The sequence below is a fragment of the Neoarius graeffei genome, chromosome 19, assembly GCF_027579695.1.
Source record: "Neoarius graeffei isolate fNeoGra1 chromosome 19, fNeoGra1.pri, whole genome shotgun sequence".
Lineage (NCBI taxonomy): Eukaryota > Metazoa > Chordata > Actinopteri > Siluriformes > Ariidae > Neoarius > Neoarius graeffei.
Window position 1 is genome coordinate 16,053,000 of NC_083587.1, and position 16,718 is coordinate 16,069,717.

General features: G+C 43.3%; 1 protein-coding gene across 4 annotated transcripts in view; it reads left to right on the plus strand.

Annotated features, from left to right (window-relative positions):
* Window positions 1–14,983, plus strand: part of pola1 (polymerase (DNA directed), alpha 1) — a 107,024-nt gene extending 92,041 nt beyond the window's left edge. For all 4 annotated transcript variants that reach the window (XM_060899737.1, XM_060899738.1, XM_060899739.1 and 1 more), the window contains 2 exons: window positions 1,363–1,459; window positions 14,194–14,983. In XM_060899737.1, the coding sequence (XP_060755720.1) occupies window positions 1,363–1,459; window positions 14,194–14,333 (237 nt within the window). In that variant the 3' untranslated portion in view covers window positions 14,334–14,983. The remainder of the gene's footprint in view (window positions 1–1,362; window positions 1,460–14,193) is intronic.
* The last annotated feature ends 1,735 nt before the right edge of the window (window positions 14,984–16,718 follow it).

A 16,718-nucleotide genomic window follows, 5' to 3' on the forward strand; every position in this document is an offset into this window, starting at 1 on the left:
GCAAGAGGAAAGTGAGCGTGAGAGTGGTATGTACGTGGCGGGGTGACTAAATTCTAAATTGAATAACGGTTGATGAGACGCTCGCCACGCCTTTTTGACACCTGTCGGAGGTGCGAGAGGAGCGGTGGAGTTCGTGCTGACCCTGTCGTGTGTGTGTGTGTGTTTATAGCTATATTAATCTTATACAGTCTCCACAGTTTCACAGGAAATGCACACAGGCACGTGTTTATTCAGTAGAAACGGTGTTTGCCGTCCTGGTGCTGGCTACAAGGCCTCCATTACGGCCGCATTGCTGAATCGACAGGCACACTTGTTGACCAGCTAGTGCATTATGGGTCAACAGCTGCTGGCCTCATCGGAAGCTGTGGAGGGCAATTAAAAGCTGAAGAGAGGCCCTCACTAAATTCCCTCCATGGCATTCTCTCTCTCTCTCGCCCTCGCTTGTGCATTGCGTAGCTTCTATGGTGACTTGTAGAGACGGCGACCCAATAATGGCAATTAACATAAAAGTATAATGGCTAATCAAATTGACAGCCACCGTTGTTCATCAGCTCCACACACAATGCCTTATCAAAACAAACTATTATGAAGTAGGTAATTTTCGAGGTAATTTCAGAGCCCTCTTTCTCTTCTCATCTCTCTCTCTCTCTCTCTCTCTCTCTCCCGACCTGAGCGCTTCTGGCAGGCAGGCAGGCACATGGCCGACGGTAATTACAGCCACATTTACAAACCAAACAAATTGTTTCCTGCTTTTGTGGTACTTCTGCAGTGGGGAGAGAGCGACGAGGGTGCCTGGTTTTTGGCCAATCAGACAGATTTGGCAGGTTATATGACTCTAAACTCAGGGCTCGCCTGAGCGACTGTGTTTGCCTCTGTCTATGACAGTGGAGAATATATGACAAACACTACCTGTCTCTCCAGCTGTAATTAACACAGGTGATTCTCCAGCTTCCCCTGATTGAATTGCACCAATCTCATTATGCTCCAGCCTTGCGTTTTCCCCCAGTGAGATGGGGGGGGAACAGTGCTAAACCGACGTGAGGTAAACATCCATGTGATTATGGTTAATTGTTTTGGGGGGTTTTTTTTCTTTTTCTTTTTCAATGTGAATGAGCGATTGAATAATCGACCACCACAGCGTCACTAAACAGTTTGAAGAGGGTTTGTGAGTGAATTTGCGCTCACCCATTATCGTATTGGTAACATGGCGTTTAAAACACAGTGGCTTGTTTTTCAGTTCATTTCCTTTCCTCTCCTCCTTTTGTTGCATCAAGTGATGCAGTCTGTTCACTTTATAAACCTAAATGATGTGTTTTGGGGTTCTCCCCCCCCCCCCCCCCCCCCCCCCCTTCTTCATTGCAGTATTCCGAGAAGGCACTCTACAACCAGCTGAGCTTCTACAGGTTCATCTTTGACTGGGAACACGCCACCACCAAAGTCCTGCAGGGAGACGAGAAAAGTAAGAAACATCACTGCGCGCTAAACATGGCAGAGCTACATTAGCCATTTTTAACTCGCACTAGAAGCAAACACATGACGGATGCACATGCAAACATTATATATAATAATATGGGGAGGGCGGATATTAGACAGTCGCGTGAAGGCACGAAGTTTATCTTCAAGTGGTGAATGCGTATTTCGCGAATGAGCAAAGTGAACAAGGGATGTATTTTTCAACACTTCATATCTTCGCACCACCATATAATGTTCTTTGTCATATAAACACAGCCACCAAAAAAAAAAAAAAACGCAAGTTAATCAGAAGAATTTTAATTTTGAACCGGTTCGCCATTTTGACAGCGTGCATCTCGTCAGCGGGAAAACACTGGGACTGACGTCATCGGGGTGAAATATCGGGAATTATTATACATGCAAGACACTTTTTCCATCGAATAAAAACATGTATTCCCTTCTAGCTGGTTTCATTCATTTGGTTCTATAGCATGCACTGTTGTTGTTGTTGTTATATTGCTTATCCTACGCGTGTTGCGCCACTCTACCCAATGGAGAATAAGCGTGCAATGTTGTTACAATATCGCACGTTGTCAAGACAACACGACGTCACGCATTTGAGCTCATCCGAATATCCAGTGACAAAACTGCGCATGGCAGAACCATTTCTTTGTCCGCCGGGAAAGAGAAAAGACGAAGCTAATCCAGTGCTACTGCTAGGATTAGCTATGCTATAATTGAGCACTAAATAAATAAACCGAAGACGCGCTGGACACCCGAAAGGCTCCCAAAACTTCAGTATGTATTCTTCACGCATATTTACAAGAGAAAAACGTACCAACGGACATTGAAAAACTGGAAAAGAGACACATCGGAGATGTAAAACTTCCGCGCTGGCGAGTGTAAACAAACATGGTCGCCAGGGTTGCGTCAGAAAAACGGAAGATTTTGAGAGAATTTTGGCTGCCGGGTCGCTCCGTTGTGTGTAGCTGTCGATGTTGATTTTAAAAGTAACTAAATAAATTACACAGGGAAATAAATACTTGAGTATGAGTGTAAAAAATGCTGTGGTGACCACGCGTGGAAGAAGAGTCTGGAGGCAGAAATCTTAGTTTCTCAGTCGTTAGCCTGTACGACTTGCTCTCAATAGCATTGATTTATTAGCATTCGCTAACACTACTTATGAACGCTACAGCGGCTGGAAGGTGACTTCACTGCCGTGCTAACAGCACCGAGTTGTAGGTAAGCTAGCGTTGGTCTTTGCTAACACTCCTGATGAACGCTACACCGGCTGGAAGGTGACTGTACCGCCGTGTTAAGAGCGCCAACTTGCGGGTAAGCTAGTGTTGGCCTTCGAGTATGCTGATATGAAGAAAGTATGTATGTATCAGATATATTCAGTATGTATCAGATATATACGAGACACAGTTTTATATAAAAATTATACACGGACGATCTGATGCTCACAGTCTGGAGGCGGTCAAGGGGTTGGTGTGGAAAAGAAAAGGGGGGGGGGTTTAAGGATGTGCAGCTTCTCAAGTCGACAGCCTTAATGCAGGCGAGGGATTCAATCACGGAGCGGTGAGGAATGCAAAGCGGTCCAATCAGTTTGAGGGAGCGTGAGAGGGAGAAAAGCCTCCTCTCAGGACCGGCAGGCACTCAGTAATAGCGTTGGCTGTGTTGATTGAAAACAGTTTTTAGATTTTGGAAAATGATAGGGCGAGTAATTGGCGAGAAGGCAAAAGGATAGGCCTTCATAAATAATGGGACATGGAGCATATATTTCCGGAGGCCCTGTGCAGGATCTGGCTTCGACGTGACCGCGGGCGAGCCCGAACCACAGCTTACTCTACTTATCCACCAGCCTCAGTGATTGATGTCACTTGATTAAAAAGGACCACTTGGAACGGGCTTGTAAATTTATTTATTTCTTTCCCCGTGTGCCGATGAGGTCCGGAGCGAGAGCGATAGGCGTAGATAAATATAATGTGTAATCAATAGATGACCACTCAGAACCTGAAGCAAGCCAAGTAGCTGTGGAGAGGAGGGAGTTTGAGGGTGGGGGCTAACATGATTATAGACTTTGCTTCTCTCTGGAATTTTTTATTTCTCTACTTTTCCCTACAGTTGTTTCTCCGGGGTGATTGTGGCCAATCTTCAGAGTTCTGACCTGTCTCTGTGCTTGGCCTTGCCTCTAATTCTGCATTCTTTTTTTCCTGTGATTATTCCACTACATCTGATTTCTTTGCAGTTGAGATTGGATGTAAATATTGTTCCAAATTCACCCCATGCTGACATGGCTGCTTCTCTAAGGCCGTACTGTAATACTGTGCGTTTAGTGTATTGGAGACTTACTGGGATTGGGGAGAAATTACAGGGCTGTATCACAGCCACTGTCTTTACCTGATCCAGGTGTTGGTTTAGACCTTAGGTGGGTCTTTGCTGTATTGACTCGTGGCAATTATGAGGAATTGATTCGGCAGCCGTCATTTGCCATGTGATCGGTATCAGGAAGATGATTTATGATGATTTTTTTTCTTCATTCATTTGTCTGCATCTGTAAAGCATAAACAAAGGAAAAAAATAATACTTCAAGTTATGACTACCGTGTAGCCTTAGTATTTTATTCTAGGTTTTTGTTCACAGTCTGTGCTTTTAGTGCTCCATTATTCCCCCCCCATGTCAGGGGTTTGATGGGACCCCCTTTGTGTGGGGCTTTTTTTTATTTTTTATTTTTTTATTTTTGGTTTAAAAACGCCTCCCCCTGCAAAGAGCTGGTGAGTGAAGACTTCTTCTTTGAGGCCTATAGTTGATTCTGCTCTGCAGTCAGCAGTGATGTATCCTTTACTTCAGTCCATTTACTCCACAAAAGAGAAGAAGCATGAGGTCGAGCTCCGGGCCAAGAAAAAGGCTCCAGCATAGTGGGAATGATGGAATAAAGTATAGTTCTAGAAACTTTCAGCTGCCCCTTTTTGCAACACAAAAACACCACACACACACACACACACACACACACACACACGCAGCCACAATTGTAATTTTACTGAATTCATGCCAACCCCCCCGACACACACACACACCACCCTGCGACGTTTAGTGTCGTATCGTCGCAGATTTTCTGTCTGTCTCTGATGAGTGAGGAATTGCTTTTAAAGTGGGCATTATGCCAGCGCGACGGCACAATAGCAAAACCAATCTTGGTGCTATTCTGTCTGCTGAGCTGTTATTGTGGCGCTTTAGATAACTCCAGCCGTACAGTGCCGGGAGGGAGTGGGGGCAGTTTCGGGGGGTGGGGGCAGATGCTGGACACGGGGGCCAGAGGTGAGCGAGGCGATCCTACTTTGGACTCTAGCCACAACGTGAACAATAGAGCTGCGTAAATGTGCCTGCTTGGTCAGTCAAAGGAGTTCAGAGACATTAAAGTTAACAGCTGATGGAGTCTCGGGTCTGATTGACCGATTGGCTGTTTCTTTTTCTTTTTTTTTTTTTTCTTCTTTTTTCCCCTTTCTGACCTGAATTGCAGCCATGTGTCACTCTCAGCACCAGCAGCACGGGCCACAAACCATTTCAGCAGTTTGATGATGAAACTGTGAGTTCACACTTCAGTGATTGGGCGGCACGGTCACCTCACAGCAAGAAGGTTCTGGGTTCGAGGTCGGCGGGGGCCTTTCTGTGTGGAGTTTGCATGTCCTTTCTCCGTGTCAGCGTGGGTTTCCTCCGGGTGCTCCGCTTTCCCCCACAGTCTAAAGACATGCGGTTAAGTTAATACGGGATGCCCTTGAGCGAGGCGCCTAACTCCCAACGGCTCCCCAGGCGCTGTTAGCATGGCTGCCCACTGCTCTGGGTATGTGTGTGTGTGCTCATTGCTCCAGGGATGAGAATTTTCCGCGGATCCACAGAATTCCGAGTTTTTCCTGCTGAAAATGTCATTTTTGTGAAACTTGTAAATCCGTTGAGAAAATTTCGGGGTGTGTGTGTATGGTTAAAGATCTGTGGTCACCTTATAACGCAGACATCCTGAGTCTCCATATCTCCCGGAATCTCAAGCGAACAAGAGCGTGCACGCGCAACATTGTCTGCCTCACGCATCTTAGAATGTGCGCATATGACGAAGTGCGAGAGAGACTGCGCGTGTGCCTGTTCATGTAGAGCATGCTAGACAAAGAGCATCCTGATTGGGTTACTCAGCAAAATAAGCCAATCAGCTTTCAGTGTGGGCGGGCTTTTATCTCTTTTCTCGAGGACCGACGTTTTCAGTTGAGTCAGTGCAGCCTACAGGATCGGCATGGCAGAAAGCAAGCGCGCGCCCCAAAATACAAAACCCACTTCACCTCAGATTTACACACAAGAATCTCCCTGTCTAATAAGGATAAAAAATAATGACAGTTTCGCACCATGTACTGTTTGCAGCAGTGGTTTCAGCATTGCCCATGGTGGCTTAAATGATTGTAAAGGACATGTTGAGGTGAGGAGTGTCATTTCATGTGCATTATATTTAGGTCTACAACAGGCTGGCATGAAAAGACCAAACTTACTGACAATGTATGAATATACATCATATACAGGGGCGCCGCTAGAAATCTTGGGCCCTGTGAAAGATTACAATTTAGGGCCCCCCCGGTAAAATTTTCAAGCTCAAGCAACTGAATTTGAAGTCTGTTTTTGGCTGGCACTTCTACTTTACTATGCATGTGATCAGCTACCTAGCAAGTTTAGGTGATACAATTATTTGGTCTATGAACATTTTAAATGCAGAACTGTCAGAATTAGACTGAATAGACTGTTGCCTTAAAAATGAAAATTCCATGATATATATGGAAGATATATTTTTTTCTTTTATGAGCAACTATTATTAGGCCACTCAGTAGCCTATGGAGTTCATTCAATCCAAATGTTTGTGTTGAGAGAAATTGCATGCATCACTGTATCAGTATGGATTTATAACATTCTGTATGCACATTATGGAGACTCCAGAGCCCTCCAGCAAACATCATCAATAATCAGGATTACAAAATGTATTCCTTTGTTTCCTCCATTTATTGACTTATTGTATGTGATCAAATGTACGCCTTGACGAATAACTACACGAGTTTTTTGATACAATTCCATAGTGCACTGCAAGAAATCCACTAAGTGTTTTTGGTTTCTTTTAGGCATCACACATTTATTAGAAAACACAGCTAATGTGCAAAATATTAAAGTTAAATACTTAACAATATCAACAAATCCACACATGAACAATGGCAAAACATCTAGACTTAATTATACAATAAAGATACCTATGAAAAAAGGTGATTTTTTTTTTTTTTTTTTTCACACACAGTGTGAGGGCGGCACGGTGGTGTAGTGGTTAGCGCTGTCGCCTCACAGCAAGAAGGTCCGGGTTCGAGCCCAGTGGCCGGCGAGGGCCTTTCTGTGCGGAGTTTGCATGTTCTCCCCGTGTCCGCGTGGGTTTCCTCCAGGTGCTCTGGTTTCCCCCACAGTCCAAAGACATGCAGGTTAGGTTAACTGGTGACTCTAAATTGAGCGTAGGTGTGAATGTGAGTGTGAATGGTTGTCTGTGTCTATGTGTCAGCCCTGTGATGACCTGGCGACTTGTCCAGGGTGTACCCCGCCTTTCGCCCGTAGTCAGCTGGGATAGGCTCCAGCTCGCCCGCGACCCTGTAGAACAGGATAAAGCGGCTACAGATAATGAGATGCGACACACAGTGTGATATCCGGACTTCATAATTTATCACACCTGCTCCTGCTTAGCAACTTCTAGAATATACACCTCTGTTGCGCACATAGAGAAACTGACAGCTGATCTAAGCTGCACTAATAGCTCTGCGCATACACGGAGCTACACATTTCACGTGTCCCGCGCCCAGAATCAGACTGTACCATTAGTAAAAAGGGTGGAGGGGTGAAATGACATATCATAAATAATTCAAGAAAAATGTGATCGCAAATCATAACCATGTATAATTTGCATATTTTAACAGATGAAATGAAATATTTTATTTCAAAAACTTACACAAGGCAATACTATTAAAATAATATCCCTCACAGGCCCCCCCTGTCAGTGCCAGGCCCTTAGAATCATCCTAACTTCCCCCCCCTAGCGGCGCCCCTGATCATATATATCACATATATATATATATATATATATATATCAAATACACGTCATATACAAGTGTGTATCTTTTTATAAATGGGGTTAGCTTATCTAATGTAGCATGTTGGGGAGAATCATAGTATCATATCTATATTTCTGATAAAATTTTAGGTATGATAGCATGTATAACTCTCCTACTTATTGCTCATTTCATGGGGGGAATTGCTGGTATGTGCCGCACGGGAGCGTCTGCCCACATTTTTTAGGCCGAGATGAACTTAGTTTTTTATTTAAAAAAAAATTTCCAATATGTAATGCCCATTGTACATGCCTGTTCTTTAACTCAAAATCACCATCTTGATCTTCAGATTGACCATATGGTATCTGTATTACATTACACAACATCCTGTCCAGATAAAACCGAGTTAGTACACACAGCAGTTGAAAGGGAAGTGATAAGTGATGTTGAATGTTGCCTGCTTAATATGCAAGACCTCCTGCTACCATGATAACATCAGAAGAAAGCTTAAGAGAATTATAGGATAGAACTTTTTTCTGGTTTGCACTTCATTGTAAAGGATTAGAGTGTTCAAAGACATGAATAGCTAAAATGCAGAAATATAATACTGTAGAGCTCGTTTATATTAAAAGGTGCATTGATTTTTTTTTTTTTTTTTTGAAATCATCAAATGTGAACTGATTAAAAACAAGTCTCTTGTACCATATTAATCATTTTCACCTGGGAGTCCACCAAGAAGGGGAATTTATTTCCAAATACATTGCAACTTTTTGCTGATAAAATTAATGGTTTTGGGGTATAAAAAAAAAAAGCCAAAAATCATTAGCTCCCACCCCCTGGGCCCCCACCGGGGCTCTGCCAGGGAAATCGATAAATCAAACGGGATAAAGAACTGTTTCCGATGGGCGTGGCTTGATAGTAGCGTTACCGTGCAGATAGGGACACAAACTGTGACGACGTGCCTGACGGAACATATCCGAAAAGTGGACGTGGCAGGAAAGATTCTGTGCTCAGATATGATCAATTATGGAAACAGAGGAGCTAGAAACATCCAGAAGCACATCAAAACAAAAAAGCACAAAGGTACCCTTTACTTAAGTTGTCAAAGATAGAGTCAGGAGGAATCTAATATATCGTTATGGTTACCTCCATTATCGCTCACGATATATATTTGTTATCTTAAAGTTTATAAATGTTTTAAACCATCATTGAATTTGAAAACATTCAAGGCGCACCCCCCCTTTGAAACCCCCCCATGCACGCTTTGTGTGCGTTATGTCTGCCCTTGGCAGACATTTCAGAGGGGTTTTTTTTAAAGATATTTTTTGGGGCTTTTTTCACCTTTATTGGATAGGACAGTGTAGAGACAGGACAGGAAATGAGCGGGAGAGAGAGACGGGGAGGGATCGGGAAATGACCTCAGGTCGGAATCGAACCCAGGTCCCCGGATTTATGGTATGGCGCCTTAGCCACCTGAGCCACGACGCCCCCCACTTCAGAGTTTTTTTTTTTTTTTTTAAATGTCCCATTCTCATCCCTGTTGCTCGTGTGTGTGTGTGTGTTCACTGCTTCAGATGGGTTAAATGCAGAGATGAATTTCACAAGCATGTGATGAATAAAGTTGTTGTTCTTTTCCCAATTGACCTGACTTTAAACTTCCTGCCAATTCTTAACAAGGGGCGGCTATTAATTAGTAGTGTGTGTATATAATATGATGTATGCATGAAGTAGCCCAAAACACTGTGTAGTAATGCAGGAGCATCTGATCCTGCAATTTCAACAGACATTTGTCTCATTTACGCTGATGAAATTGTAAACTGACTTGATGTTGACCAAGTGAGGGATTGATATTTTATTTATTTATTTTTAATCGTCTCATTCTGGACCTGGAGTTGACCGTCAGCTGCAAATAGTAACGACTTTTATTATTTTACAGGAAGTGTTGTTTTTTTTTTTTAAGCAGTATCATTTTCATGACACTGAGGATGAGAACTGGGAGAAAGAGCACCGGGTTATTTCTCTCTACCTGATCTGCTTTTCTTGAGAAACTGAACTGATCGGTCGTGCCCCCCCCCCCCCCCCCCCCCAATTTTAGCCCAAAAACCATTCATGGTCGATCTGTACTGCTTAGAGATCAATCAGAACAAAGTAAGTGTGAGATTATCCATTTCTTCCAGCCTTTTCTTTCCCTCTTTCGCCAAACCCATTTTCCTCTTCACACGTTTGATTCAAACGACCCGATCTGATCGTCTCTTCGACTGCAAACCATGTATGGACAAATCATGGTAAATTGCGCCATTCATCACGTTAGCATGTTGCGCATTAGCATCCAGGAGCGCTGTCCAGGTCCCTGATTGGGCTCCAGACTCAGACCTCTGGAAGGATCCACTCGCTGACTTCGTCAGAGCTCGCAGTTGGGATTGAACAGGAATGCATGTATTGTGTGTCCACAGAGTAAATGAGGTGCTTTTTGGTGTGTGTGTGGGAGAGAGACATTTCAGATGCAGAATCTGATCTACATGTAGACCACAGTCCTCTGACTGATTGCAGCAGGCGAGGTAAATGTGGAGGCAATTTCACACACGGCAGGAGTTCTTCCATAATAAAGTGTGTTCTTTTTTTCTTTTCTTTTTTTTCTTTTTTGGATTATTAGATATCCCATATCAATGACTTCCAAATCATGTTGAACTCTGATTCCATTCTTTTCATGAAGAGCAATTTATTTCCAATTTATACTTTTAGTCATCCTTTTTAACGTCTCTCTCTCTCTCTCTCTGTCTGTGTCCCCCCCCCCGCATGCATACGCACACACATTCTCAGACACGCACATCATCTCTGCCTCGCTCTCGTTCCCTTGTCTCTTAAGTGTGGGCAGTGTGATTATGCTCGTGCCGTAATGTAATTTTGCCGCATTGATAAAATAAAAATTGTCCTTTATCAGTGTGCAGCTAATGCTCAATTTGCAGGCTATCTCCTCTGCAACCTTTTCAGGGCGCCGAGCTCTCGGCCTCACCGCCCCGCCTCCCCCGCACTCTGCCAGCCTCGAGCTGCTGCAAATCTGCGGGTGCGATTGTCAAATCAATTATTCATTCTGTGCAATTACACTCGCACAAAGAACTTTTCCCTGCTCGCAGTGATGATTAAATTAACAGCTATTCCAGCTGCCTGATAACATCTAATAGAATATTCATAAGCAGCCCAAATGGAATGTATGATCTCCATTAACTTCATCATGCTCACTTAATTACATGCTTGTTATTGTATTTACACCTAGTTAGAGCGCATGGAAGCTGATACACACTCACTCACACTCTCTCTCTCTCTCTCTCTCTCTCTCTCTCACAAGCGAGCTTCGTCTCCCTCCCTACCTGTCCCTCTACCCCCCCGCGCTTTCTCAGTTTCTCTATCGCTTTATCTTCTACACTTTCCCTTCTTCCTTTTACCTCTTCTCTCTCTACTCTAGCTTCACCTCTCCTCATCTCCTCCCTTTTTTCCCCCCTCTCCAAATGTTATTTATTTTAAATACGACCCCTGCCGGGCCTAAGGGGGGGAAGCGAGGTCTGTGACAACCTTTGTGGCTTTTAAGTTGCTCTTTTCTATCCATTCACCATACAATGATTGGGGGAAGAATGAAGAAGAGGAGGTAGTGGAGAAGACGACAGAGGAGAGGGGGGACAAAAAGAATTATTTTCTCCCACCTTTCAAAAAAAATGATGACATGATTGCTTTCGCTTGATCATGCATCATCATCTTTCCTCTCTGTCGTCTCCCCCCCCCCCCCCCCCCCCCCCCCCCCAGGTGAATAGTATTCTCCCCCTCACTCTGGTTCTTGTGCAAGTCTCTCGCTCTCTCTCACACACAGACACACATTTGGTAAGATGTGTGTGATAGATAATGGAAGTGTGTGTGGTATCTCAGGTTCCCGTGTCTGTTTTTTATCTGGATTTTTCCACTGTTCTAGCCCATATTTGTTCTGCACTTGCTTCTAAAAGTGACCTGTGATTTAAAATCCAAACATTTGAGCTTGAATGGATCGTGTCCTGCCTATATTTCACAGCAATAGTGACTTTTTGACATCTCTGTAATGCCATACTGCCCCTCTTTGGCTGGAGGACCAACTGCAGCTTCATGCGCTGAGGTTCTTTTACGTATGCGTGTTCTTAAAAGCTTGCATATCCTTTGAATCTGTGGAAAGTTTCAGCTTTACAAAAGACTTTGGTTAAATCCTTCGACTCAGTCGGTAATTCCAGTTCAGAACTGCAAGGCTGCCAGTGGCTTCTCCATCATCTCCGCTCTGTCATTGAAGGCCCTCCCGTCGGGATAAATGACCCAGGATATCAACCCAATTGCCTGACCTCCCTGCTCCCTGGCAGTGTGCTCTATTTAGCCTCCAGACTTTTGCAGACACCTAGGCCCTCAAACCACCGCCCTGCACTGGATTACTGCAGCATTATCGATTCTCAGGGACTTGTGTTTGAAATGATACTTGATAAACCTCTCCAGTCTTCTGTCCGAGAGCAGAGTTCGATATTATAACCGAAGCTGTTTCGCCTCTCTCTTCGTCTCTTTCTCTCACGCTGCCTATGGATTCCTCTTTTCACATGCTCTCTGATGATTATCTTCGCGTTTTTGCTTTGTTCAGATTTTGTTTTTCAGAAATATGAATTTCTAAATGAAACTGCTTGGGACGTCTATTTAGTAAATTACTGTTGGTGTTCTCAGAACAATATTGGCTGTTGGTCGGGTTGTTTTTGTGCTTACATGCCCGTATACAGTACTGTATAGGAACTGCATTAAGACAGTTATTAACCATACACTCTCAGAAAAAGGGTACTAAACTGTACAGTCTCAGGCCACTGGTTTCATACATATTTTTGTATGCATTTTCTAACTTTAAACCGTTTACTCTAAAATCAGGGATGCAAACGGCGCGCCTTTTGGCGGATGCCGCCTTTTTCACGGCTGAATCGCGCAGATCCGATTTTTTTTGGGGGGGGGGGCGTTGGAGTGTCTGATTATAATTTCAAAGTAAATTCTGTATTAAAATTACTAAAATAAATAAGCAAATGCCGTTACAGTCCATGAAACATAGGAAGTATAAGTATGAGAAGAAACCAGTAAATCAGAAAGCTGCACACGTTTGCGCGAAAGCTGCGCAAAAGTGCGCAGCTTTCTGATTTACTGTTTTCTTTTTTTTTTTTAACTTTATCTGATTTACTGTTTTCTTCTCATACTTCCTGTTTCATGGACTGTAACGGCATTTGCTTATATACAGAATTTACTTTGATGAAATTATAATCAGACACTCCAACGCCCCCCCCAAAAAAAAAAATCGGATCTGCACGATTCAGCCGTGAAAAAGGCGGCATCCGCCAAAAGGCGTGCCGTTTGCATCCCTGAAAATGCAATTATATACCAGCCCAAACGAATAAATAAAAAGAAAGCAGTGATTTTTCTAATTTTACTTTGACTTGTATTTCATTGCAGGCAGAATGAGCCAAAGATATTTCATGTTTTGTTGGTCGACTTCATTTCATTTGCGAATATACATCCATTCCTGCGTTCCAGGTCCGCAACACATTCCAAAAAAGTTGGGATGGGCGCAGTTTAGGGCTAGCAATGAGGTAAAACAATTAAATAATGATGTGATGTTGACAGGTCATTTGTATTCATGATTTGGTACAAAATCGATGTCCAGGAAAGGCTTAGACTTTGAGGAGCAAAAACGGGCCGAGGATCTCCAGTTTGTCAACAGATGTGTGAGAAAATTATTGACGAGCTTAAAAGCCATGTTCCTCAAAGAAAGAGACCAAGGGGTTTGGATATTTCACCCTCTACAGTGCATGACATCATTAAACGATTCATGGAATCTGGAGGGATTTTGGTGCGTAAAGTTCAAGGGCACAAGCCTAATCTGAACACCACCTGTGATCTCCGATCCCTGAGACAACGCTGCACCAAGAACCATCGTTCATCTATAGCTGATAGAACCACATGGGTTCAGGATTACTTTGGCAAACCTTTGTCAATCTCTCCAATACAGAGTTACTTCCACAAAGGCCATTTAAAACTTTTACTGTGCAAAAACTAAGCCTTATGTTAACTGTCCAGAAGCGCCGTGGACTTCTCTGGTCTTGAATGTAGCTACATACTCACCAAAAGCACCAACGATCTTTTCTACCTCCTTCCAACCTTTTATTTTTCTTCATAATGTCTCTGTACACATTTTAATAAGAGGTTGTAAATGACCGGAGAAGATGAGACGACAGTTAGGAGTTGTTCTTCCTTTTTTTGCAGGAGCTAACTGCAGGTAGGAAAAAAAGTTGAGTGCGCGAAACTGAAGAAATGTCCGATCACACGCTTTTATAAGATTCGTCCAGGGAATCATTAGAGTTTGGATTGCTTTGCTAACATAATTTAATTTGAAAAAAAAAAATTTTTTTTTTTTTAAATCCTTTCAGATATGAGTGGTGTTGCGCACGTACATCGAAAAACATTGCTCGTTAGTATGAACACAGAGCTGTGCAGCCTCGCTAATGCACATCACATCATGTTTTCCCCTTTTACCTAGATGCACTTTCTCGTTTTTATTGATGCTGTAATCTGTTCTCTGCTCTGTCCGCAGATAAATTCAAGAAAGCCTATGAAAAAGAGAAGGACTTGTATAAGAGGCTGAAGATGGTGGTGGATAATGTCCTGGCGTCCAGCAGCTACTCCGAGGTCAACCTCGCCAAACTGTTCCAGGCCTTTACATCGTTAAAGTAATTATTAGCGCAGCGTCTTTCAGATGGCGCTTGGGCTGATGATGTTTCTAACCAGGATTAGTTTTCATACACGTGATGTCTGTGATTTTTTTTTTTTTTTTTCCCTCCCTTTGGACAATCTGTAGTGCTTACCTTATTTCACCTGTATTGCTGGTGGTTGTGATGATTGCCACCGACGCTTGTCCAGAGCTTCCTTGATTGGCTACTTGTCACTCAGCATCTTTCATCATGTCCATTTAGCCCCGTGTCCTAGTCTTTAATCGATCCCAATTCACTGGTAAAATGGACATGAAGAGAGCCTAAAGACCCATAAAAACACCAGCACACTCAACACAAACCCCCCTCCTCTCTTCCTCTTCGTTCCGCCACACACAACGAGGGAACAATCAGGGGTAATAACTTCTCTCCACCACCACTGGTCCTTGACAGCGTATAGCAATTAGCCAATGATACAGACTCAGCCTGGTGATTTGAGGAGCTGCGACCGATTGGATGCTGGTTTTGGACATTACCTCTATTTACACTTGAGTTTGAGGTTTTATACTCCCTTCTCCCCAAATCCCCTATGTTCTTGTTGATCTAAGTAAATGTCTGATCACGTCTCCGTTAAATGTTTTTATACTGCAAGCTAATAAAGTGATTTAAGAACAAGTTTACTGTTTTAAAATACCCAGATTTTATATGGGGGGGGACACATGGGAAGGAAGGGTGGGAATCTTGGAGTCAGTTCTTCTGCATGTGTTTAAAAAATGGCGCTTGTTCTATGTTTATAATAACAGGTGAACAATTTTTTTTTTCTTTTTTTCACCTTACACCATTTCATCATTGCAAATGCCAATTTCCATAAGTACCGTGCTTGAGAAATCACTTTAAACGACAGCCACTAATGGCATCGACCTCAGAGAGTACACTTTCAGAGTGGCTTTCTGGCCCAGGTTTAGTCTTGAGTGTGTGAGACCTGGACAGCGTTGATGTGGAGGCCTGTGTGGCTGGAAAAGTTAATTTCTATCTTTATTGTGTCACATCTGCTGTGTGTCGCAATAATAATAATAATAAATACTTTACATGGCTTGAGTAGCGAGTTAGTGCTGTTTAAAAGAAATGATCTTTTTGCGCACTTTATAAGGTTAAGTCATCAGTGCCTTGGCTTTGGTTCCAGTGATGCATTCCGCTGAAAGCGGTTATCGTGCCAACGGAGGCTGTTTTCATACTGCGGCTCTCTCAATGGCCGCACGGCTTTGCATTCATTTTGCACGCTAAGCTAATAAGAGTGTGTGTGTGTGTGTGTGTGTTGCTAAGCTTTATTGCCCGCCTTTCGGACCAGAAATAGTAGTAGGACAAGGTTTCCTTTGATGAGGGAATTAGTGCTCCATTCTCTTGCTATTATTCATTGCACGGCAGAATATGTAAGTAGCCGTGGGTGTCAAAAGGAAAAGCCGCTCCCGTTGCAAAGTGCTCCCCTTGTTTCCTTCAATGGCGGGCTATGAGATGATAAACCGCTTAATACACTGAACTAATTGGATGAGAGTAAAAGAGACGCGGGGGAATTACAGCGCGCCTACAGGGAAGGGGGGTTAACAGGGGACGGGGTACGAGAGTGGGGCCTCCCAGCCATTCAGCCTTTTCACTGATTTTTCTTCTCCGCGACTCCAAAAAGGGAGACGAGAGCCTCATCAAAGCGCTTTCAGTGCCTCCAGCACCCCGGCCAATCCAATCGAGCCGCGGCCGGACCGACAGGCGCGTCCTGATGATTATCCGCTCCAGACCTGACTCAAGAAATTCACAATCAAGTTACAAAAAAAAAAAAAGTTGACGTGTGATGGATATTCACACTTTTTTTTTCTTTTGAGCCCTTGGTGACGATAAATGTTTCATGACGCCTTATAATGTACGATTATAACTTGTTTGTTTTTGTCCAGGTTACTTCAGCTCTCGTGAGAGTTCCTGTTCTGAGAGCTCATTTCGTTTATAACCCTTCACACTACTACTACCACCACCATCAATTTAAAAAATAACAATAATAATAAATTCTTGATAGTCTTCTAAATTTAAGCCCTACAAGAAGTCACAGAATTAGGAGTGTATAGAGATGAAGTGCTCCAGCCCTGCTCCCTGTTCAATTCTAATAGTCCTCATATGCTGGAGCTGCCAAGAAAATGGGTTTCTTTTCTTTTCTTCTCTCCTTAATGCCCCTTTGAACATATTCTCCTGCTCTTGTCAGGCAGCATGGCATGTCAAATGTTTAATACGGACTTCTAGGAGTCTGGAGGGAGGGGAGGGGTGGGGGTCCTTCGCGCAAGGAGTTAGTGAGAATAAATTATGTCGAGAAAGAGACCTTTTCTTTCTTATAACCCATCTTCATAAAGCTTTATTTCCATTTCCACTG